This window comes from Phragmites australis, chromosome 15 (genome assembly GCF_958298935.1).
Source record: "Phragmites australis chromosome 15, lpPhrAust1.1, whole genome shotgun sequence".
NCBI lineage: Eukaryota > Viridiplantae > Streptophyta > Magnoliopsida > Poales > Poaceae > Phragmites > Phragmites australis.
Window position 1 is genome coordinate 24,065,283 of NC_084935.1, and position 25,778 is coordinate 24,091,060.

Sequence of the window (25,778 nt, forward strand, 5' to 3'; positions counted from 1 at the left end):
ATTTTATCAGGAATTGCTCATTAAAAATAAATACTCCATTGCATCTATTCAATTTCGATATTTATAGTTTTAGATGGTTTTGGGCTAGGTAGGATTTGAAGATTGATGAAAATGTTAAAATTTAGTTAGATTAGCTAATGGTTATTTATTGTAGCATGTTTATTATAGTAATACGTAGATCATGTTACTTTTGTAGGTTGTGTTGTGAAATCGATCGTTCAAAATGGTAATCAAGTTTGGTGCATAGGATTTGGTAGTATTGAATGTAAAAATATTGGGTGCATATCAAATTTATAATGAATTGGTATTTATACAGTTGTATAGTATTATGATCAATTTATAGTGTTTGAAAAAGTAGGCATGCATCAGTAAGAAATATCTTAATGTTAATTTTAAAGATGCCTCTGTTCCTCCCGCTCTTTCCATCTCAACTTAAAACTGTGGTATGACTATCGTGATACTTCAGTCGCTATATAAAAATACATCTAGTTATAGTCATATCTAAATCTATTTACACGATAAAGAAGATACGTAGATCAACATACCTCACCATGCATTGGCCTGGCTGACCTCAGGTTTCAAGGTTAAATTGGAGTACATTTCACTGTTTACTCAAAGTCAAGTTGCAGGGAGAGCTTCAGGGTAACACAATGAATTTCATTTTTTAATCTATTCTTAGAGTGGGCCTAAACAAAACGATGGTAGGCGATTCATACACCGGAAAAGGGAACGTGAACGTTGCATAGCTCTACACGGCGGGATAGTCTGGCTTGCACCAATGCATCAACGTTATAGGTGCACTTTAATCATGTCGAACGGTAAGCGCGTCTGTCTAGGGACCAGAGCTCATGCCTTGTTTCGAAAGAGAGAGAAAAAATATATGAACGTGTCTGTCTCAGGGAGGAGAGGCGTGGACGCTACCAAAGTCCAGTACTCCACACAGCTTGATGCTCGAGCTTGGAGCCAAGTGAACGCCGTGTAGCATGCGCATGGAGTGATGCTTGGAGCGGAGAAGGGCGCGTGCGGTGGGAGGAAGACGAAGGACAATTCCAGGGACCGCGTGAGCGGTATCGATTTCTTCCCAGCGCGTGGCCCTAGCTTGTGGGCGGGCCACTCGCATTCCGTGTGTTAGATGCGCGGTGAACCGGTACAGCGGATCCCGCGCTGGCCCCACAACCCCTCCCTCTCAGACGTGGCGCCGTGGACCCTCCAACCGTTGACACGTGGGGCCGCCCCTCAAGACCCAGTGAGCCTATTACCTACCTTGTCACGGTCGACCCCGTGGGTAGGAATCAAAATAAAAATGATAACTCTCAGTATACAGGAGATGGTTTTGATTTTTTTTTTACTGTAGCAGTGGGAAATGATATACGGGAAAATGAGAAAAAAATGATAGAGGAAACCATTTAGCTTTTCAATCGTTTCTGAATTATCCATTTTCAACTGAAAATTACCATTGAAATTTCTTTTCTACTTTCTATGGTTCATTTTAACTTAGACACGACCCACGAACTAAGAGGCAACAAGCCTCCTACACCCTCATCTTCTCAGTCTAGTCTTTTGTTGTCTATTCACTCGGTCATCTGCGGTAGGTTGAAGTTGGTATTCTAGAAGTACTTACCAAATACTTATCACTTAGTCCACATGATATAATAGAAGAAGCTACAACTGAATTACTTGCTAGATATTTTTTATAGTACGGAAATAAAGCACCATGAGTTAGAGATACGACTTGGTGCTTTCGGGTTTGAATTATCGATTTCCGGTTGATAACGGCATATTTCTATCTCGATAACATTGTTTCTGGTTTTCTCGTACTATCGACGTTGTATTCATTTCCAACGTTAGATCATCTCCAATCATATTCCCTTCATTTTATTCCTTTTTCCGTTCTTATTCTCTTTATTTTCTCTCGTCTCCAACAGCTTTCTTTCGAGGAAAATCGCGAAGGAAAATGAGAGAGAATCCCGTCCTGGAGGGAATGACCCTGTAAATCTTTTCGTGACGGGAACCGTAAAAAAAAACCGTTGAAGCGTTGAATGGAAAGAAAATCCCGTCATGAAGGAATTCTGGATCTGAAGGAAAACCGTTGGAGATACTCATCATTATCAACTTCGTTTTCGAAACAAAATATAAAATTAAAAGTGATTTAGGTAGTTTTCAGTCGTTTTCGTATTATTATCATCCCTACCCGTGGGCGTGGCAGTGGCACAAGCTCGTGTGGGCCCCGCCACCCACCGGCGATCGCTGTGACTGTGCTACCACCGGCACCGGAGAAAGAAAGCGTCGCGTGGGTTGGTCGCTTGAGCTGTTGGAGCTCAGCTCACCTACTACCGGGTCGTCAGTGGGAATTGAATGTGAAGGATAATGACAGTGATGAGATTCATTTGAGATTATGCTGCGTCTTCTCCATGTCATGCCTTGCTTTCAATCTCTCCCTTTCTTTTCCTTTTTTATTTGAGTATGTAAAAAGATAACCTTGGAGGAGGTTAGGGATTACAGAGTCATTAGCGCGTGGGACCATATTAGATCGAGTATTCTAAACATCAAGTGCTTCAGTCGGCCGCGAGGAGACTAAAAGGGAAAAATACAAAAATCCTCCAAATATCACTTAGATTTTAATTTTACCCCTAAAAAGTTGTTTTTTTTTGCAAAAACCTTCAAAGGTTCGGCTTCATTGAAAAAACCCTCAAAAATTCAATTTTTTTAAAAAAAACATAAAAAATTCTAAAAAAACTAGAGACAATTCTAAGACCTTATGTGAATTTGTTTTTAAAAAATATATCCTTTGCATCATATTTCATGAAGAGTAAGTTTGAAAGAAAAAAAAGAAAAATGTGCAGGTCATTTATTAATTCGAGTTAAATGCATATTTAATTATTTACGAATCCAAAAATCATGGAACCAATTTTTTTAGTCTTCTTACATGATCTTATATCTTTAAAAATACATGAAATCTTGAAATAGTTATTGTAACGTGCATGATTGAGTAAATATGTTGCAGATAGATTAATTCATAACTAATCCATAACACCCCAAAATTAGTGAAACTACTTTTATTAGTTTACTTAAATAATGATTTGTGTAGGAAAAATAATGATAAACATAACAAAGTTAAAATAATATGAGTTAATAAATGAGCTACACGTTTTTCTTTTTTTCAAAACTTCATATTCATAAAATATGATGCAAAGGATATTATTTTTGAAAAAAGAATCACAGAAGGTTTTAGAATTGCCTCTAGTTTTTTTGTTTTTTTAATTTTTAGGGGATTTTTTTTAATAAATCTAAATTTTTAGGTTTTTTTACAACAAAATAACTTCTGAGGGGAAATCAAATCCAAGTGAATTTTGGAGGGTTTTAAATTTTTCCCAGACTAAAATGGGTGAGGTCTATTCGAGGTCTCGCTAGTATGCTTTTGTGGAAGAATCGTACGAGTGGACAAGTGCAAGTAGGATGTAAGTTTTACTCTCTTTTTTTAATCATTGAATCGATCGAAAACTTACTTAATTAAACTAAAGATACACTTTTATCTAATTGCTATGTGGAGAAATATAAACTGAAGTATTGATCCAAACTACTTATTGGGTTAATAACTTACACCCCTAAGTTCAAATTAACGTACATGTACAATGCAGCAGGAAGTAGCACGTGTACAGATTTTTGGTGATGCGAATCTCTCTGCTCATGTTAGAGTGACAATGTGAGGTGGTGTTTTTATGGTGCACAATATATATCTGTGTTTGATAATAAGCATGCCGGAGAAATGAGCACCTGCGCGACCCTTCTTATTAGCGACTCGATTGGCTGGATGACATTGTGGAATAATCTGAGTTTGTTGGGTCGTCGTTTTTGAGATGTTTGCCTTATTCGTTTTGTTTCTTTTTCGGACGTGATGCCGGTTTAATCGTGGCACGCAACTGACCCCGTCAATGTCAGATACTAGTATTAAGGTAGTTTCAATGGTTGAATTAGCTGCTAGTATTTATTTTACATATATGAATGTAAGAAAAATAATGGAGATAAAAATAAACGCTAGCTGTTAGTTTTTATTTTAAAGATGTATAGGAAAATCTTGAAGCTCTAAATACGAAGCAAACCTCATCTCATATATCTAATAATTAAAACTAATAAAGCTCACAACGAGCTTTAACTATTAGAGCTGCCTTGAGTATAGGGTGGTTACACTCTTTTGAACAGTTGCGCTCATTCATGCGCTTTATTATCAATCATACAAACCAAAGTGACCATTCACCGAACAAGAGATAGAAATGTCAAAGATGTGACAAAACACCTGATAGCCAGCTAGCTTCGAGTTCATCAGGCCTAATTAGTGCGCGTTGGGTAGCCTTTCGGTTTCTTCCAAAATATTTCGGTTCCATATTTTTTCTGAATTTTTTAAAATTAAAATTATCTTAGAAATTATTTGGCTAGCTGTCTGAATCAATTTCTTAAAAGAGATGATGATTGTGTAATTGATCATTTTGCTCTTATGCTAATATGGTATTTATGTGTTTTTTTTAATAACAACATTAGAAATAAGTGGTAACAAAATACATGGTTCCAAAAATTCTGACTTTAACATTCATGCATTGTATGCATCATGAGTATCATCTCTAGGATGAAAACGGTTGGAAATGATGAAAAATGTCCTAAATCACTTTCACTTTCATATTTGTTTTCAGAATTGAAATCAGAAATGATAATACCGAAAACGATTACAATATTAGAGATATCGGAAACTTCGAAAATGAAGCTATCGAAATAGAAACATGTTGATTACGTTCAGAAACTGATACTTTAGATCGTAAACACAGCAAGTATCTATACAATTGTCGAGATACGTTTAAGTCTTAACTTGATCATACAACGACGTAACTCATAATTCGTCTATACAACGATACTAGTCTTAACTTGAGTACTCAAATAAGTCTTAACTTGACCATATAAAATACAATATATTAACACTAGATAATTTATAATCCATTCAATATATTGATACCATAATACAAAATTATTCCATAAGTACCACAAAAATATACTACAATATGAAAATTACAAAAGAACCCATCTATTATATAAAAAAAATTATAAAATTACCATGTTACAACTGGCCATCTTACTATTTTAAGGCCTCTTGCCTGGTATGAAGTCGAGGCCTATAAAAATAGAATGATACGAGTCTAGAAAAATAGAAATTATTTAGAGTTTACTCGAAAATTTTCTATGAAATATGATATTTTGAAAATACGGTCGGAAATCAGGTTAGATTGTTTTTTAATTTTGTTTTCGTATTCATCGGTTCAGAATTGGTCCGGTTTTATATAAGTTATAGAGAAATCAAAAACGATTAGGAAAAATCAGAAAACAATATCGGTCGGTTCGGGATTTTACCATTCGTTTTCATCCCTAATCATCTCAGCACATTTGAGCAAGTAATTAAATACAATTGAAGTTAAATATAAATTGTTAAATTTAATGAGAAGTGATGTATTGTGGAGGAACCCATAAAATCACTATGAAACGTAGGGTTGTGAATAATTTTAGTAATTACTTCAAGAGGTATGATGCATACTAGTGAATTTTCTCAGATTCGTAGGAATTAAATTGAAGTCTTAAATTTCATGCAATTTCTAAAAATAGTCAAATTGGGGGAATTGTAATTCCATATCTACTTAGCCAAATTAAGTGCAACCGGTTAAAATAAATTGTTAGTGAGCTCTAGTTTACTCATAATTTTTTTTATAATTTTCAGATGACTTTTAAACCACACAAAAATTCGAGAAAGCAAATAAAAAAATGAATACGCTAGTACACACCAACAAAATGAGGCGAAGCCGGCGGCGGGGATTCGGGCGTGGGCGTGGGGGCACACTGGGAAATGCTGCCGTAGAAACGGTGAGAAACGGCTGATTCGGGACGATTCCATGGAGCTTTTCCCGCTGAAACATTTCCACCGTGCGCATTTGGCTACAGACATCGGTGATTCTCTGGAGAAAAGGAAGCGATTCAGATTGCCAAACGAGGCCTTAGTTGACTCATAATATACACGTACTGATTCAAGTATGCCCGTTGCTCACCAGTTTGTAGTAGCGGATGTATAGAATTTTCATTTGGTGTGTATGAGTATACCAGAGTATTACACCTTATAGAATATAGCCCATATGCAGAATTGATCTTCACGGATACTTGCAAAGTTTGGGTACTAGGAACTTCACCTTGTTCCGCCACTTCTAGTTTGTATGTATAAAATGCACGAGTTATGATATAATTGAACGATATTATTCGTCCATTCAAATTGATTAAACAGTCATAGTATAAAAATTATTCTTGTTTTTTTTTTCAAAAATACATTTAACCTTACATTAATTGTTTTGTATATCAGACGTCAAATATTTACCTTTAATATATTCTAAAAATACATTCAAACTCTCATTATTGGACTTCTACATCAAAACGTTTAATATTTATCTTTCATATATTACTATATTTTAAATTAATTTTACGTGTGTAAAATACATGTATAATTGCTAGTATATTTTTATCGAAGAATGGGCGCAAAGAAAAGTAGCCGAGGATATTCTTTGCTTTTATTTTCAGTTCATGACTTGTTTAATCCGTGGATCGCTATGACTAGGTTAGGCGTCCCTCGCTGTAGACTCTCTCTCGCTCTAGTAGTTTCTTTTAATCAAGAGCTGCAAAAAGGATGGCGGCCTTCTAGAACATGGATACCACCTTTCTGCTCTAAGATATGATGCATCTTTTCGTAAACAATGAGACTAGTGATGGACCCATGCCACCTAGCCACCAACTTAGCTAATACTAATCTTCGTTTCAAAATAATTGATATTTAATTTTTACTTTTAAAATTTTAACTAAGAATATTTCTTTAAATACTAAGTTAAGTAAAACGAAAAAGTATCTGTTGATATGTTATTAATATATTTTAAGCATGTTATATAGGTCAAGCTGTTCCTATAAATATTTATAAGAAAGACGAACAATCAAAGTTTAAATAATAAAATCAAAATTGTTAATTATTTTGAAACGGAGGTTAATAGCTATACCCGCACAATCACAAGTTCACAACGCCGAAAGGCTGCCATACTAATTGGTTATCTTTAGTCATAACTTGGTTGGTGAGATCTCATAGTGGAATTTTTTCACTGAGTTCAAATCTTAGATTTAGTACATGTGCTCGCATTTTATTAGAATTAAATCTTGAAAGGAATAGTATATGTATATACGGGTATGCTCGGTGGTCAAAACGTATTATTACACTCTGTAAAATTATACCTCTAATTTTATTTACTGAGACATACCCATATATATGGATGTGAGTCTCGTGTGTGTGAGTGCGTGTATGCGTTCAACTTATATTAAAAAATGTATACGTGACTTCGTGACATAAAGTTGTATGAAACACAGACTAGAGACCTGTCTGGATAACCTGAACTCCGGCCCAATCGATGTGACTGGGCCAAGATTCCAAACAGACCTAAAGATTACTAACTCCACTTGCAAGCTTAACAATAAACAAATATCTTGGTATTGCCTCATTTCACCGGACAAGGCAAACAGTAGCCTAACCATGCACAATGGGCACAACAAATTTGACATTTTATACATTCATTTCAGCTGAATGAATTCACACAAAATGCATGTAGATGCACCACTAAAACAGCATGCAAAGGTGCTGTACTAATGGCATGTACATGCAAGTTGGCTCTGTTTCTATCCTATTTATACATGCATTTCAACCTTTCAGAGCGATTGCACTAACGTTTGTCATTTTCATCAAGATACAATTTCTAATCTAACCACCTTTATCATGGGCATGCCCTATGACAACAAGTTACTGATACTCCCGACTGCAAGATTTACAGTGAGAAATTGGAAGAAGCCAAATGCCAAGCCCAAAGATCTGTTTCTTGTCCCCGAGCTGGCATTGCTGTCACTAGTATGTCGAGGTCAGTTTCCAGAAATAAACCATGAAACTTCATTGCTGCGGAGGAAAAACAGCAACAAAACACCCAAGATCATCAACAGCAACATAAGAGGATGGCAATCTTTCTAATCAAGGAGGCTTGCAGTATGTCAAATACTCATAAAAACATCAACTGTGGAATAATGCTAGGCCAGGGCCGGGGAAGGGGAGAAGTGGGACGAGCGGAGGCCCGGCGTCCCCGCGAGGTTCGTCGGCTACTACAACGCGCAGAGCGCAGGCTTGGCGGAGCTCGGCGCTAGGACGAAGAATGGCTACAACATGTTTTTTTATCGAGATCACTATAAAAAACTATTTTTAATATCTACTGTTTATTTTTACATGTGGTTTATAGGACAAATCGTCTGAGTACTCGGCTTGGATCTCGTGAGGTTGTAGACCGCCTGTAAAAACTAGTTTTCACAGGCAGTCACTTTTGCGCCTGTGAAAATCGTCTATTTTTATAGACATTTGATCGCAGATGAGTTACTAAAAGTCTGCACAAATAGATTATGACCCGTTTTTAAAAATAGTTTTTTATGTAGTGGATCACCGGTAAGAGCTTCCATCAACTGTAGGGGAGAATACAAGACAACCTATGCAGCATGATCGGCTGCAGTGCATGCTTGTCATCCTATGTGTAGTTCGCCGTGAAATAAAATCGATCGCGATGGAACCCGTACTATATATGTATTGTTGGATCTTGTTTGATAATCAACGCCGTCGATGTTTAAATGTTGCAACGTACCCAGGTGTTAAAATATGCATGTCTGCAAATGAAATTATAATATGTATTTTGCTACAGGCTGTAGTGTACATGTGTGTGGTAAGTCCATCGTTTGGGATTTGTCGCAGAGCAGGAATCCCAAAAGAGGGCCGGCAAACCAACACAAAGTAGATATGTCCACTAGAACATGCTTTCCTCCGACCAAGCGATGGACGCCGGGGCCGCGAGGCTGCCGCCATGAACCGCTGGCGCCTGCAGTAGTGCACCCATCACGCTCCCCGGCCGTGAAGTTCGGCTCCTGCTGCTCCGCGGTGAATGCTAGCTAGCAGGGCTCAACGATGATCGTGATGCACGGCGCGGAGCTGATTTTGACGCGAGCCGGCCGGCCCGGCAATGGTCACCGTCCTGAGGATCTCCACGGCGAAGCCCACACCGTAAATGATGACGGGGACGGCGATGGACGGATCGACACTTCAAGTCAGCCATCCATGGAGCCTGTCGGCGACGAGCTAATATTAGCTCCGGTGACGGTTGTGATCTGCATCGTGTTGTGCCCTTGCGCCAGTGGCGGAGCTTGAACAGAATTGTAGAGGGGGCCGAGCTTATAGTACATGCTTAATTTAGTAATTTTGTTTGTAAGTAAGTGGTGTTAATTAGTTTTTGCTTAAGAAATTTGTAAAAGTAGGAGGGGCTATGGCCCCCCTGGCCATCAAGAAGGTCTCTGTGAAAGCAATGGATTATCTACCGAGATAAATCATGTAAGATCATAGATGACACAAGAGGTATGGTGTTTATTAATGAGCTTCAACCAAAGTCTATATCCCTAGTGCATGACTATGGGTGCTCCTACCCATCGTTGCAATACTGGCCGCTCTGAGGTCTCGGCAGAACCGTCACCTGCGAGTCTGTCCCTATGTCATCACGTTGGTTACAATAGTGGCCCCCTCATATTTATAGAGAGGTCGGGTTATAAGAGTCAAACATCAACTTTACTATATACTGCTAATTACAACTCTAAGTCTAATACGTAACCTACCTTGCAAAATATTTAACACATATTAAAAAAACTCTGCCTTGGTGAATATTTTGTCAACTTGAAACTATCATGAGCGAACCTCCATGTATATCAGACTTGAGTTGTCGCCTTTGTTGCTCAACAAGAGCTACTCCATGAGTTTAACTTTACTCTGACCCACCACTTTTCAGAGACATTACTATCCCTACAACTCCTATAATGCTCTAAACATATTTGTTAAACGAGAAAAAAATAGAAGAAGAAAGGAAAAAAGAGAAAATAAAAAAGCCCAAACTGGCCATCCCCTTTGGTCCCATCCAATGCCCAGCCACCCCTTTGTTTTACCTAACCCTAACCCCACCCTATGGCCGAATTACCTCCCCTCCAGCCGCCCCTCCCCTTGTGTTCTTTCCCTTTGCGTCCCTCTCCCTCCCTGTAGCTATTGCTGCTTCTGTCCAAGCCAAAGGAGGAGGAAGGGAAGAAGGTCACTAGATCTTGCTATGGGTGTTAGGTAATTGAACATTGGAGCATATCTCTGTTTTCTGCAGTTTTTTGGTAGGGTTTAGGGTTGTGGTTTAAGGCAAAAACTTGTTGGTTGAGCAGTAGCTCACGAGGGATTAGGTTACAAGTTTCGTTGGTCTACGCAGCAAGAGAATTTTTGGTTGGATAGAACTCCAGATATGCTCGCTTGAATATTGTTGTGCTGTATGTTGACATATTGCAGTCAATTCTATATATGTCCTGTTCAGTTAAGTTTTGCAGCAAAGTTAATTGCTGAAATAAGATTTGGTTATATAGATTTTTTTTTAGAGAATTTGACAAACTGGTAGCTGTATAAACTTCATATTTTCTCTCTCCATATACTCTATCAGTTATGATGTTTGCAAGTTTGTTGTCAGAACAACGATGACATATCCAATCATCTGTTTTCAGTGTCATGTTAGCCATAGATAACCTTAGACTTAAAATATAGTTTCTTCACAAATGTTGCAGCTCTAGTTCTGTGGATTTCATAAATGTTATATTTTTCTATGTTATGTACAATATAAAAATATATGTGAAATTTTGAAGCAGCACTTCTGCTATTTGCCGATGATATTTGATGTGATGTTTTAATAAATTGTTGGGCAGGAGTGTAGGAGCGTATTTCTCTCTTGTTTATGGTTTCTTGTGAACATATGTGCTGACATATGGATGCTTGGACAGGTGGTAGTGCTCTAGATTGTGCTTAGTGCCATATCCATCTTGGGTTAAGGTACGTAAACATAGATGTTGTTGCTATAGTTTAATTTGTTAAATTTTCTATCTTCACCATAATTGTTAATGTTTAGTAACTAATCAAGCTTTAAATGAAGATGTCCTGGTATATGCTTTATGTACATATTATGATTCATGTGGTTATATTTCTAATGAATCAATCATGCGCATATCATGTCATTGCATTGAAGCTATGTCGTTGTCTTATGCTCGCGACCGTACCAATACAGTATCGTACATTGTCGTAGTACGATGCACACTCTTACGTTACCAGGTAAGAGTGAAGTGGATCATTTGCATACATACGCATTTCATGAGGACAATCTTGTGTCATGAGGTATATTTGTGGATGCTGGTTTAGTAATTGAGGTTTGTATATGAATGGTGTTATAGTGTGGTTGATAAGAATTAATTGTGGATTCTTTATCTCTGTACTATGAGATTTTAAATTGATGTTTAATCAATCGTAGTTTATTTAACTTGTTAAATAGTTCACTTGCTTCGATTTTATCTTACCCCCGTATTCTCTTTCCTAGGTCATCCTTGATCATGCTTGAAAAAGGTAGAGCAACACAAGACCATTACACAAGCCTCCATGAGTTTTGCTAGTTTTACTGTAATAAGTTATAGGAAATTTGATTGTTTCTTTCTCTCGGTCATTGAGGACTATACTTTAATTTTGCTATATCGTGGTTGTGCTTTAATGAGGTTTGAGAATTCAAAGCTAAGTTGATAAAAGATGTTAATGTGTTGTCTTTTATGCTGTTTTATTATCTCCTTATATATGATCTATTTTAAGCTTCCACGTATACTACTACGAAAGCAATTTTTAGAGGTGGGTCGTAACTTATTTTCGCAGGCGTTTAGCCAATCCGCCGGGGATCGAAGGTCTGTGGAAATGAACAATTTTCATAGGCGCAAAACAGACCGTCTATGAAAAACCGTTTCCACAGGCGGTTATCTTAAGGAACTGCCTGTAGAAAATGTATTTCCACAGACGGTTCCTTAAGATAACCGCATGTGGAAATTGTTTTCCTATTCCTTAAGCTAACCGCCTGTGAAAATAGTTTTCCACATGCGGTCCTCTTACAGAACCGCCTGTGAAAACCTTTTCCACAAGCGGCTCACTAAAGATTTCCACAGACGGGTGACATAAAGATCCGCTTGTGGTATGTATTTTTTTTAAAAAATAATGAGCATATATTTTATTCCCTCTAGATTTCACATAGTTTCAATACAGATTTCAACATCACAGATTTCAATATTTAACACAAGTACAATAATATTCACAAGTATTTTTACATCAGAAGCCTATATTGCTAAGAGTCTTTCTTCTCCCACTCACAAAGCCTCGGATGGCTAGCTAATTTGCCTCCGAGATCAAAGAATTTGCCACTCCTGTGGATGACTTCATGCATAATAAACCGGCACATGTCACGTTGGAATAAACAAAGGCAGTTCACCTATATATAATTCGTGGAATAAATTCATCAAGTTAAACCTGATGACATCCCAGAATCGCTGGTAGAACTCTGCCGGAAACCCATCTGGGCCGGGAGCTTTATTGTGTTCCATGCTGAACACAGCATCCCGGACTTCCTCCTAAAAAAAGGAGCCGTAAGGAAATCATTCTCAGCCTGAGAGACCTGAGGGATGTCCTCATTCCTAGACTCATCCAGCGAGAAAGAGTTAACTTTAGACGTCCCAAACAATTTTTTATAGAAATTGGTAATATAGCCCATTAGGGCCGTCTCTCCTTCGATTTTGCCTTCATCTTGCTCTAGGTAGAATATTCGTTTCTTCCTATGTTTGCCATTGGCAACCATCTGGAAGTACTTAGTATTATTATCACCTAGTAGGATGTCCGACACTTTCGCACGTTGGTACTATCTGATTTCTTCTTCACGAAGAAGTCTGGCTAGCCGATCTCTAGATTGAGCGAATTGCTCTCTCTCAAGGTCTGAAAGACCACGTACCTCGGCAGAAATGTCCAAATCATTAACGATGGATTGAAGGGTAGACTTTTCTTGCTTGTAAGTCCCATTAGAATGGGCCGCCCAACCCTGAAGGTGTCTGCGCAAGGGGCTCATCTTGTTATTCCATCATTGGGTGTGGTTACGACCTTTTACTGGCATATTCTAGATTTCGACCACATGGTCATTGAAATCATCCCTAGCAAACCAGCTAAGTTCTAATTTGAACTGCCTCCAGTTCGAAGGAAAGGCCGATGTTCCAGTGCCAAGCAGCAGAGGCGTATGGTTCGAAACACCTCTATTTAGAGCATGCACATCGACCAACGGATACTTAGACTCCCATTCCGTATTCATCAGAACTCTATCTAACCTTTCAAAAGTCGGATTAGGTAGGGAGTTTGCCTAAGTGAACTGACGACATGTTAACTCAATTTCTCTGAGATCAAAGCTATCAATAACAGCGTTGAACAGAAAAGACCAACGGTCATTATATGTGTTATTATTTTTCTCACTGCTATTCCTTAGGATATTAAAATCCCCACCAATCAGGGTATGGAGATGGTTCTGCTGGCAAGCACGCACTAACTCCGCAAGGAAGCTGGATTTGAAATCCTCCTACGCTGGTCCGTAGACTGCCATGAGAATCCATTTGAATTTGTCTACCTTGTTGCTTAGATGGAATTTAACAAAAAATTCCCCTTCCGCAATCATCGACAAATCTAACAAGGAGGAATTAATCCCGTGAAGAATGCCTCCTGATCTGCCTTGAGGAGGGAGACAATGCCAAATAAAATCTGCACCGCCTGAAAGGCATGCCTGATTCTTTTTTGACATATCACACCTCCCAGTTTCTAATAAGGCCACAAAGTCCAAATTATATTCCCCAATAGCTTCTGCAACATACTGAATTTTAGCCAAGTCTGATAGACCTCTACTATTCCAGAAGATGCCTTTCATTGGGAAACAATTTTGTTGGATTTTTTGTCATTTTTCTGGACCTTTCGCCCTTTTTTCTTAGAGGATGATTTAGATTTTCTAGCAGTAGCCAAAAGGTCACAAATTTTTGTGCCTAGCTCCGCCTCTTCCCAATCAGCCTCAGAAACATCTTTAATCAAATGAGCGAGTAGCTCACCTCAGGTTCAGTGCACTCGTCATCACTGTTAACAAAAGGATTTGTCTCTTTTGTGGAACCATTCTTTGGCCGATTACTCGACTTTTTACACAAAGGCGACATCTGCAATCTATCTACTTCTATGTGTTTTAAAGCATTGATAGAAATGCTAATTTCACTGCTATTATTACCTAGCGAAAAGCCTAAGTTACCCAAATTGGAAGTAAAAGCAGCATTCGGTAGAGAAGCAATAGAATAAACGGAAGGTGGTTGCAGCATACCTGGATTAGTGCCATAGCGAGCACTAGCCGAGCTTTCCTTCAAAGGGGAGTCCAAGTTTCGGACCGCCGCCCACCTCATGGCCTTGGCAGTGCTATCTTCGTCCGCCACGGCGATTCCGTCTGAAGATAAGACCGCATTGGCACGACTGCTTTGGCGAAGATTCAGAGTCGACTTCCGAACCGAATCCATATCGGCTAAGGACTGAGGCCCATTCTGGACTAGCTCAACCTGCAGCACCTGAGAGCTCTGGACGCATGCTGGTCTGGGTCAGAGTATTCTGCAAGGCTTGCCCCTCCACGTGAGACCTCTCCTTGATCCTGGGTGTGAAGCTGGCCGGCTCTTTGTGCCCAAGACGTGATTCCTCCGCAGTACGCGAATACAATTCAGAGCTGAAGCATTTCAGAATCGGTTCCCTCTCCACTGATGGCGCTGCCAACCTGGGAGGCGTCTGCAGCAGGGGCTGCATCTCCTCCACCGGCTGATCACCCTAAGGAGCCTGCAAAACCAGAGACTTTGGCAAATCCCCCGCAGACAAGCCTGAAATGCCGCCGGCGAGAGGGAAAAACATTTGTGATTCGGGTTGAAAGGTGTGACCGCAATGTGACTCGGCATGGTTGATGATAAACAAGGTAGAAGACCTGCCCCATGTTCCATCTACCGAGAACACGCTTTCATATTTTTGTCCACCTGCATAGGAGTTGAATTGCTTGAAATATTGTCTGAGGCCATTGAATCATTCTTTTTTGATTTTTTGGACTGTTCTTTCGATCCACTGGTATGGTCATCACTTTCGTCAAGTAAGTCGTCATCATCATCATTGAAATCTCCCCCCAAAGGTGGATCAGCACCAACCTCTACCAAAAAGCTTTGATCTTCAAGAGTAAAAGTGATTTCATACCCATCAAGACCGAAAACAATGTCCGTTTTTACCGGCAACAAATTAGCATCCATCATCGCAACCTTCATGCGAATAATGCCTCGTTGCCGTAAGCATTTCATGTCGATTTCTTGCGGAGAGCCAAACACCGTGCCAATGGCCCAAATGGCCAAATAGTGACGGTACGTAGGTGGGACTCCAGATACATGCACCCAGACACTGTTCAATTGATAATGAGGGGAAGGCACATCGGACGGCAACCATTCTCCAAACGAAAGTGTTACCCCATGTGCTTTAAGACGGAATTCAACTTTGATCATCCTGTGAAGCTCATCCAATGTTGGAAAAACCACAAGAAAAGTGTCCACCCCCTTAGGAATAGCCTCCCATTTCCAATCCGAGCGAATGAGATTTCTTAACTCGCTCTGAATCACATCTGCTGTTACCCGGCCGCCTGTGACAGAAACAATAGCAGTCGGAGATGATTGAGGAGCGATACCTTTATGCCCGGTGTCGGATATATGGAAGAAGCCTAGTTTGGTTCCTCCGAACCCGAATAGAGTCGCGTTTGGCTTTGGCAGTCGTAACAGCGGGCATTTGTTTGGCAGATGATCCTTCTTGTCGCAAATCTCACAATATAGAGTTGCGATGCAAAACTCCACAGTATGCCCCTTGGTTTTACACCGGAAGCAATAAGGTTTTTTTAGTTTTGCTGAACCATCCAGAGCATCAGTTGTATGCAACGAAGAAGATGGAGCCGCAAACTTATTCGTCCAGGATGGAACACCAGATGATGAGGACGGAAGATCAGTTTGTGTTCTACCACGTCCGCGGCCAGAACCACACGCACGATTAAGAGACCTTGCTGCTGACGCATGTTGCACATGAGCTCCAAAAGAGAAAGTGCCAAATTGTCTGGAGCCAGGTCTTGCATTTCCACCGAAGACACCAACAGCACCCGCCGCATTGGCGGAGGAGAGGGAGTTGAAGATCGGAGCCGACAAATGAAGAGCAGTTCCTCGACCAGAAAGAATATGGACTGGTTTGTTCTGCACCGAAGAGGAAGAATGGGAGGCACCTTTGGAGCCACCAGCCTTCTGGCCAGGGAATTGAACCTCCCCACGTCCGGCCATGAGCACTTGCGCATACGTCTTCCGAGAACCCCTTAGCTCACGGCAATGGTGTGGAACTAGCCCAGATGGTTCTGATGGAAATGAACGTCCTGGAATGAAGCCATTTCTTTCCCATATGTCACCAAACACATCCTTCCAATTTCTCCCTAATCTTGCCTTGTGAGACGCCTCAAAAGAGGAAACATTCCTAGCCGATCCACTAATTAATCTCTGACCGGGATATATCTTGCCTCATCCGCTGACTAGCGCTGCTGCCAATGGTATGCCAAGGTTAGTTTTAAGAATTCAGCCATGAAACATAGTGGAAATAATATCAACCGCATGAACACAAGTCTTCTATAATGGAAACTTGCAATTAGATGTGAAGTTGCACCAAGAAAGAGGGAATCGACACTGCAAGAAACTTTAGTTAATTGTATATGTTAGTCTAGACGAGAAAAGCATGCATCACAATTTAGAAACTGTTTCACACTTTCTTTCTTTTTTTCATTAACTGGTCCTTTCGTTCCAAATATCGTGCATTGTCCCAGCATGCAAATGCCATTTTTATCTTCCTACATGTAGATTGCATCCACCAATCCAATACAAGTCACAAGTTCGAAAATAAAGATTTGCAATTACTGGTCCATGTACGACTGTAACTTGATACGTGCAAACTATTTTTAGCACAATTTGCCATTTACCACAAATCATCCATGTCATGTGAACAAACTTGAATTTTTGCTACTTTAAAGAATGACATTCCCATATTTACCACTTAAAATATTGTTTCTTTGATTATTTTTTTGCCATTATAGCAATTCATGTTATGTATGTATAATGACACTTAAAGTATTGTTTCATAACTGCATAATGGCAAGAAAATCGAAAATGAAGTGTTTTGAGTGGTAATTCTGCGAAGTCAATCTTTGAAGTGGTAAAACTGTGAAGCTGGTTCTTTACTGTGGCAAAAATCCAAATTTCTCATGTTGTGTGTCGTCCCAACATACATAATCATGAACATTTATCATGCCATCGTTGTCTCCATACATATACACTGCATGGACAAGGGATTAAGTCGATGACTAAACACTGCAACTAGTACTAAGTCACTTGCAAGCTCATGAATAAAAGTGCAAATTAAACATATGGTCCTCGACCAGCTCGTCTACTCTAAACATGCCTCCCTGAAGGGTCCGTGCATTTTGCCTATTGTCAGGATTTGTTATATTGCTGATGTGCGTAGTGGACTAAACAAATTCCTTGTTCTTATCTCAACGCTCCGAATTGGGCAAACAATAGCAAAGATCTTCACAATGGAGCAACAGAATTGGCACCTTTCATATTCATTTCAGTTGAATGAATTCACACGAAATGCATGTACGCACACTAGAAAAGCAAAGAAGAGTTGCCTGCTGAGCTCTGTTTCCATCGTATACATGCATTTCGGTCTTTCAGCTATAAATATATCCTTTTCCGCTTTCATCGAGTGTCCATTTATCACACACAGCTAACACTCCAATCTAACTCTATCACAGGCACGCCCAATGCTGACAAGTTACTGGTACTGATACTTGTGAGCATGCAAAAATGCATTGCGAGAAATTGGAAGAAACCAAGAGCCAAGCCCAATGAATCTTGCCTCATCCGTTAGCTAGCGTTGCTGTCAATGATATGTCGAAGTCAGTTTCAACATCGTTGATGCAGACGGAAGGTAGCAACATTGCGACAAAGATCAAGTGGTCCAACACATGAAAACCAAGACCTTCTGTAATGGAAACTTGCAATGAGAAGTGAAGTCAACTATGGATGATTGTAGATGTTACTACATGGAGGAGAAAAGCATGCGTCACAATTCCAAAATTGGTCCGCATTTTCTTTTTTCTGTAACTGGCCGTTCCAAATTTTTCACATAACATAAAGCGCCTCGTACAAAATCTGTCAGCTACAGCCCCAAGTTTAACTTGCACATCTAGTACGCCATCCAAGTGCCTAAAATCTGACCTATTGCAAAAAGGAATAGGGTTGCAACTTGTGGCATTCACAAAATATTTTTGCCAGGGTTTGTCACTTACTACAGATCATCCATGACGCGTCACCCCAGTATGCAAGATTACAAGCATTTGCCGTGCCATTGTTATCTCCATTTATGTCGATTGCATCCAAAAGTACAAATTGCAAATTCAAAAATAAAGATTTGCAATTAGTAGTCCTTGGATACTGGAAGAAACTCATGTCTTCAGCATATGTTCATTGACTTCTGAGATAATGGAATAAGCATGCCTCCCTTAAGTAGTACTTCTTACTTCTAGAACACCAGAAAACAAACTATCCTCAAACACAAACTTTTGAAACCCAAAAACAATAGAAACATGCATAGGATAGTCCCCGAAACAAAAACACTAGCAACCTTATCCATCTATTTCCACAGACGGCAGGATTGCTTCCAACTATTTTACTCCCAGAGTTTACAGAAAGCAGGGACGCCAGAGATGTCATCCCAGTTATTGTTAGCAGAATTGTTCTACTGCTTCGTCTACGATCACAGAGCAGCACTACATTACAACGTTCTCCAGTGATGCATAGCAACTCTGGAAGATACAACACCAAAACACGTACCCATCATACTTTCATCAACCATGACTAAAAGATCTCACACAAAAATGCATCCATTCAAATAACAAGGCGATACAGACTATGAAAGGTTATCTGCTCACATTTCATCTAACGATGTGGCACCAAATTGGCCGGTTACATTCCTCATCAGAAGTAAGCAAACATAAAATTTTCTAGGTTCTAGGTTTGTTACAATAGCTACATCAATAAGTTTACACAAAACACACACCCACGAGCACACACGGCAACAAGCCATAAATAATACATGGCTGCAGTGGGGCCACTCTACCGGGGCCCCGGTAAGCTGTGAGAAGGACAAAAACAACAGCTTTGCTAAAAAAAACACACTGATTGATGATGGGTGTTGTGGTTAGATCAGAAACACCTCATCTCATCTTTGTCACTTCCTCATGACCTCTCACCTAGTGTTAACCTCCTGTTTATGGCTGCCGCCTACGTAGTTTCCGTTGCTGTTATTGCTAGTGTTCTTGTGAAGCTGGCCCTCGTCGTCATGCTGCTGTGCCTTTGGTGCTTCGATGCTCATTCCCAATGTTGTCGTGACGCTTGGTACCTGGGAGTGAACCATTCCACAGTTCACAAGTATGAAATTTCTACGGTTAGATAATGTTGACATAGCGACAAATGCTGTAAGAGACTTGCATCATCAAGGAAAATGGAGAAGGATGGGTGAAGTTCCATGTGCTCACCACCAGGCGTGAATTCTCTGCTTCCATGTCTTCACAGGCCTTCTTAAGGTTGTCAAGTTCTGCTCTAAGAGCATTGTTCTCAGTTGTCAGCTCCGCTACCTTCTTGGCTAATTCCTCACACTCTTGCTGAAAAAAAAAAAACAGAACATGGAAAATGCAAAAAGATTACTTATAATAAAATTTTCCTCTGTTATAAATATAATTGTCACTACACAGAAAGTAAGAAAAGAGGATTAATTTTGTCATAAAAAGACAAATATTCCATATTGTTATACATTCAAGCCCTCCTCTATGATCATACGCCATATATACTGTTATGCATGTTTGTATTTAAGAGCAGAGTAGCTTCTAGGCAACTTAGTTTAGCTGAGGTTGCAAGTCCAAGTTGAAGTCAAAATTGCAACAACTTTTCTTGTATCCTCAATGAATTTCTAGCTCCACAAGAGGCTAAATCCACACACGAGTGAAATTTTTTTGCATGAAAAGTTGAAAACCATTAACAACATACATGCTAAACATTGATAAAGTGGCGTTTAACAGAGGAATAAAGCATCATAACAATGCAAGTCATCCAAGAAATTAATAAATGGTCAAAGAAATCATCATCTTAAAACGCAAGTCATCCAAAAAATAAGTCAACTGCATGAGCCAGAGAGGGAAAGCAGATACAAGCATTGCTTGCTCCCTAAATCTGTATATATTGAATAAGTGAGGGGATTGAGTGGTTTACAAAGGAAGTGTTTGTCCTCATAACGTGAGTATAGAGAACGACAAGAACATAGCAAACAGCACCTCATACAAGAAATATTGAAGTTGGAAATATTATCATTTAACATAGTACGTGCACAACAAGGGGGGGAGAAAAGCTAAAGTGATAGGGCCCAAATTATCAAATTCGTTTTCTTTTTCAGTTAGCACATGCTCTGATTGATAGTTTCTTTTCGTGTAATGTAAATAACTATTTGAATATTATTACTTGCCTAAACACATTTTCCCAGTTGGCAATCTTAATACACTCTCTGGACCATGCTTATGACACTTCTAAAAAGAAAACTTATATAGTAGCCACAAGATAGGAAATAGCCATTAGCACTCCAAATAGTATCCCACATTACCCTGAAGGCAAGCTGTAATTAAAATGGAAAACACATGCATATCAAAACTGAGTTGGACAAACAAACCATTCTGAGGAAAATCATTTGGCTGCCAGACCAAATCCTAACAAGAACATTTGATAAATATGCAAGCGGTAGTAAAATATACTCTTTATCACTGGTCAAAAGAAAAATATGCTCTTTATCATTCTGCATCAACGCACTCTAGTATGCAATATACCAAGGAAAGTATGGCCTCAACCAAAACCAGTATTTTTGGCTTAAGGTAACATTTATGGGGTTTCAGTTCATCAAATACTAGCATTTATCTATTATTGTTTGCTTGTTGCAAAAATTGATGGTTTTTGGTGGATTGTAGCTGTTCAAGTATGATCAGGTGGTATCCGGCGGCACAAAATTCCTTCCTGTTGTGACCCATATGTCTAGTTATCTTCCTACCTCTCAGATTTTCATCCTTTGGCTGCATTCACATTCTGCTTTCATGCACTTACAGTGATTTGAAATGACGAATGAAAAACATGTCTCCCTCATCCGATTTGTCGCTTTGTTCGTGTTATGTTTCAGTGAATGCAGAATTGAAATGTTTCACCTAATTAGGTTCATTATACTATTTACTGTTTGGTGAATTAGGTGGATGGTACATAAAAGGAATTAAGAAAATACCTAGTAAACTGAACCACATGAACCAAATAAGCTTTATGGCATCCCTGCTGAAGGAGCAGGGTAGGTAAGTCTTATGCGTTCAACACTTACCATCAAATCTCTGTTACTCAAATGTCAATTCATTGCTCAACATCACACTTAGCACAACTAATAATGAAGAACATGAGGTTTGTTTGCTGGAGGTTCATGATGCTTATCAGGATCTGATATAACACTAACAGGTTCCGGTAGCATTTGTTCGAATAAAATGTTTCACAGAGCCCAAAGCTGAGCTACCATACACACTATAAAATGTTCCAGTAGCATTATATTGTTTTCTCACCATTTTTTCATTTGGATCTCATGGGTTTCATCTCTAGCCTACCCCAACTTGCTTGGGACAAAGGCTTTGTTGTTGGTGGTGTGTTATATGTGTTAGGGTAAACATCCGCCAGGAAGATAGCCGGACGGCGTCGGCTGCTAATGGAGGGATTAGATCATAGATTGAGGAGACTTAGAATATTGGGGGAGACTAGAGAAGGGGATTGGGAACTAGATTGATTTATCTTGCTTGATTACAATGAATGGTGTGCCCTCCTTTATATAGGAGCCGGCCCTAAGAATCTAATCTAATCAATCTTATCTCTAATACTAACTAATAGATCTTATCTCTAACTAATCTAATCTGATCCCTAACAACTAATCTTATCTCTAACCTGTGCTACAGTATGAGCGATGCCACAGTGACACACATTGCTGCAGTTCCGCTGGCCACGCTCGTGGACAGTATTTCCAGCACATAACAATATGCTTAACATCAGTTAATCCAAGGTCATCCTGTTTGCAAAGATCTTTGAGTGACTCAGATTAATGCTAATGGTAGGGCAAGCGCACACAGTAATTTTGGCAAATCTGGCAAAAAAAAAAAAAAACTGTCACATGATCCTCTAGCCTCCTTGTCTCGATTGTGTTAACATGAAAGTGGATGTTTACTAGGTTCACTGGAACTAGTGTTTATGAGGAGAATTTACACAAAAAGAAAAAAAGAAGATAATGATTAGTTTTCAAAGTGACATTCTGGAGGATGAAAAAACATTGATTCCAACACTACCTGCTTGCGTAACCTTGATCTCCTTGCAGACTCCCTGTTAGACTGTTTTCGCCTCTCCCTCTTTAACTCACGCTCATCCTGAAAAAAGGAATATTCAGACAAACAAATGCTGAATGAGGCACAGAAATTGTCTTCAACTATGTATAGACAGAAATTGTCTTCAACTATGTATAATAGACAAAACCCATGAACAATGACTTGTAAGTATTGAAACATTCTTAAACAGTTATGTGCACATAGTAAAATCACTTTCAGGATGTGGCCATACAATTTAGCAAGAGCTATCCATACCAGATGAGCAACGCCATCAAGCCGTGCAAGTGCCAAGCCGGGACTCGCTTCCCCTTGCACTGCAGGAACTGCTAAGGTTGGAGAAGCACTCCAAAGATCTATCCCAATGTTCAAATTTGGGGTGGCATTCGGAAGTGCTGCCCGCCCAGGTGCAGACACCGGAAGCTTCGAGGCAGACCTCCCCTTCACTGGATACGGTGACTCGACAGCAGCATAGCGCACAACAGCAGCATGAGATGGCTCACCTGGTAAACACAAGTCTTTAATCACCCACACCTTTCCAAAGGAGCAGCTCAAGACAAAACCAACCTTCAGCTGATGTGTTACCAGATTTCCTCTTCTTATGCGCAGGCGAACCCTGTAGAAAACAAACATGAAACACACAAAGCCATAAGCATACCAATTATGGGAAACATGCAATTTAAAAATGGTGCCTTGCGTCACAGCAAGTTGCTTGGTACCTTATGGTCAGTGTCATCATCTCTCGTCCCTGACGACTCCTCACTGCCGCTGTCACCGCTGCACACGCAACAAAATTCAAACTCAATTTGACCAAAAAAAGAAAAGGGGGCAAAAAATTAAACCAGATTACTCTGCAAAAGGGAAAGCTGGTACCTCCGGGAGGCGTCCTCGCCAGACGGCGCGCCGTAGCTGCCCTTCTCAGGCGACGCGACCCCGCCCTTCCCCTTGCCTTTCCCTTCCGCCGCCGGGGCCGCCACCGCCGCGACAGCTTCGCTCGTCGGGTAAGGCACGCCCTGCACAGCAGCAGCAGCAAATTCAAACCAAATCGAAGCCTAATTCCTCCCAATTGGACACGGGAGAGCACCAAAGGAGGAGGCTCGCACACTCACCGCGGCCATGGACGCGTGCGCGTAGTACGCCGCCGCTGCGGCCGGGTGGTAGACGGGGAACGGCACTGGCGCGCCGTACGGAGTCCCCGCCGTCGCTGCCGCCATCAGGTGCTGCATCCGGGGGACAAGCAAACAAAGCAAACCCTAGTCAGAACCCGCCGCCGCCACCATTCCTCTCCCGCACGAACGCGCCCAAAAGCCGAAACTTTACCTGCGCGGGCCAGGCGTAGGGGTGCCCCGCGGCGGCGTAGTACGCATGCAGCGACGCGGCCCACTCCGCGTGCGACTGCGGCGGCGCCGCCGCCGCGGGTGGCTCCGGCGGCTTCGGCTGCTCGTCGTCGGAGGACGCCATGACCGCGCGCGACGGCGCGAGTGAGACAGCGACCGAGATCTGGAGATCTCCGCAGCTCCGGGCCAGGGGGGGAAGCGGCGGTGGCGTAGCGGTGGGTGTGGCGCTGCGCTTCGCCGGCGGTGAGCCTACCGGGCGGTGTGGGGAAGCAGCGCAGCGTGGGACGGAGCCAAAAGGCGCTAGGGTTCGGTGCCCCCCTCCTGCCGTGTACGCTTTCCGTGTGCGCGCAGCAATGTCCGTCCAACGTGGCCGGCTCTAGCTGATGCAACTCGAGGTGGGGCCTACGCGACCATCCCTCCTAGATGAAACGTGTCAGCGTCGTGTAGTGGTGACCCGGGTGTACGGTGCGCGGGCGCCTAGGTGTTTAGGGGGGCGGTGGTGCCAGCGTAAGGACAAGTAACCATTCGGTGGAGTGGGCCGTGGGCCCGCAGGTCAGTGGGCGGGCTGGGTGGGGACGTGGGGGATGAGTCGGACGCGACGGGATCCGCGCACTGACTCGGTCGGGGAGGACGGCGTGGCGCGGCCGTTTTGAGCTTCTGGTAGAACGGTATTTGAGATTCGTGTGGGTCGGGTTGCGGGCGAGCGCAAGGTTCCGGGCACGGGTGCAGGCTCGCCACCTGTCGAATTTCTACAGGTGTGGATGGGAGGGTAAAAAAGAATTGAGTTTCCAACTTCAGATGCATTTTTCTTTTAATCCGTGAGTTCGATTTTAGAATCCGCTTGGACCACGATGTTGTTTGGAAATAGTAATGCAACAAAATGAGATCCAATACAATAAATTTTTTATTTTAAAAAATATTTAATATTTTGAATGTACTTGTTCAACAATTTGGTAAATTAGTTCTACATTTTATTCAAAATTTTGAATTAATTCTTGAAAAATGTTCAGCCTAGACTTTTGAAATGTCGAATGCACAAAATCAAAGATGTAATGAACAAGGATAGGAAGTAAAGGAACGTGAAAAGAAAGATGAAAAAATGAACCTTTTTTAAGAGGGTACATAGGTTCATTCCTAAACACTGTGCATATGTTGAGCCGTTGATGAACCATAATGCATACCCTAAGCTACTTTAGGATGACCAATGTATAGAAGATCCCATGTTCACACGCTTAGTTAAGGCCATCTAAACGGCTGAAAGGAGCTTCGCGAAAATTCCCCTAGGTCTGCTCCTGGGGTTCTCCTACTCCCGCTGAAATCCAGCGTGAATTCTCCCTTTCCTCTCCAATCTTAGCAGAGCTGTGTTTACTCTGGTCTCCCCATCACGATTCAGGCTGGTAAAGGACAAACATCATGTTGTGTCCTAATCACCTATGAACAAGTAATCGAAGAACAACAAGGGGGTTGATAGATAAATTGAGCGGAATTTAGGATGAAAGCATCAACACGAGATTGGGTTTAGAAAGATTTGGGGGAACGAGTACGTATGTTTTTCTTCATCGATGCCAACGATATCACCACCTCAACCCTTTTAAATATTCACATAGCCTGATTGGGCCTTACACCAGCTAACTCTATTACATGGCCCATGGCCTAACACCTCCAAAAATGCACTAACACACGCAAACTAAATATACCAGTGTCACTCCGGTGCATCTTTAGTCATGACATCACCGCCCTCCCAGGAACCTGCTTGCCCCCAAGCTGGTGCAGAAGGAAATCGTGCCTTAAGTGAGTAGTAATCCTCTCAAGTCGCCATGCTTGTAGGTAAACCAGTTTATTGAAACAATACTTGAACAATCGCTGAAGCACCTTTCTT

The 25,778-nt window shown here is 40.9% G+C and overlaps 1 protein-coding gene across 2 annotated transcripts; it reads right to left on the reverse strand.

Moving 5' to 3' along the window:
• Positions 1-18,991: 18,991 nt before the first annotated feature.
• Positions 18,992-24,252, reverse strand: LOC133892903 (DNA-binding protein EMBP-1-like). 2 transcript variants are annotated; one of them, XM_062333893.1, is made up of 9 exons: positions 23,883-24,252; positions 23,672-23,782; positions 23,436-23,575; positions 23,282-23,339; positions 23,148-23,178; positions 22,821-23,065; positions 22,530-22,607; positions 19,662-19,787; positions 18,992-19,525 (listed from the first exon to the last, which is right to left on the reverse strand). In XM_062333893.1, the coding sequence occupies exons 1-9, from the start codon at positions 24,021-24,023 to the stop codon at positions 19,373-19,375; spliced, it is 1,083 nt and encodes a 360-aa protein (XP_062189877.1). In that variant the 5' UTR covers positions 24,024-24,252; the 3' UTR covers positions 18,992-19,372. The 2 variants fall into 2 exon arrangements, with proteins under 2 accessions (XP_062189877.1, XP_062189876.1); XM_062333892.1 differs by having other exon boundaries at positions 23,130-23,178; positions 23,883-24,251.
• Between the last annotated feature and the right edge of the window lie 1,526 nt (positions 24,253-25,778).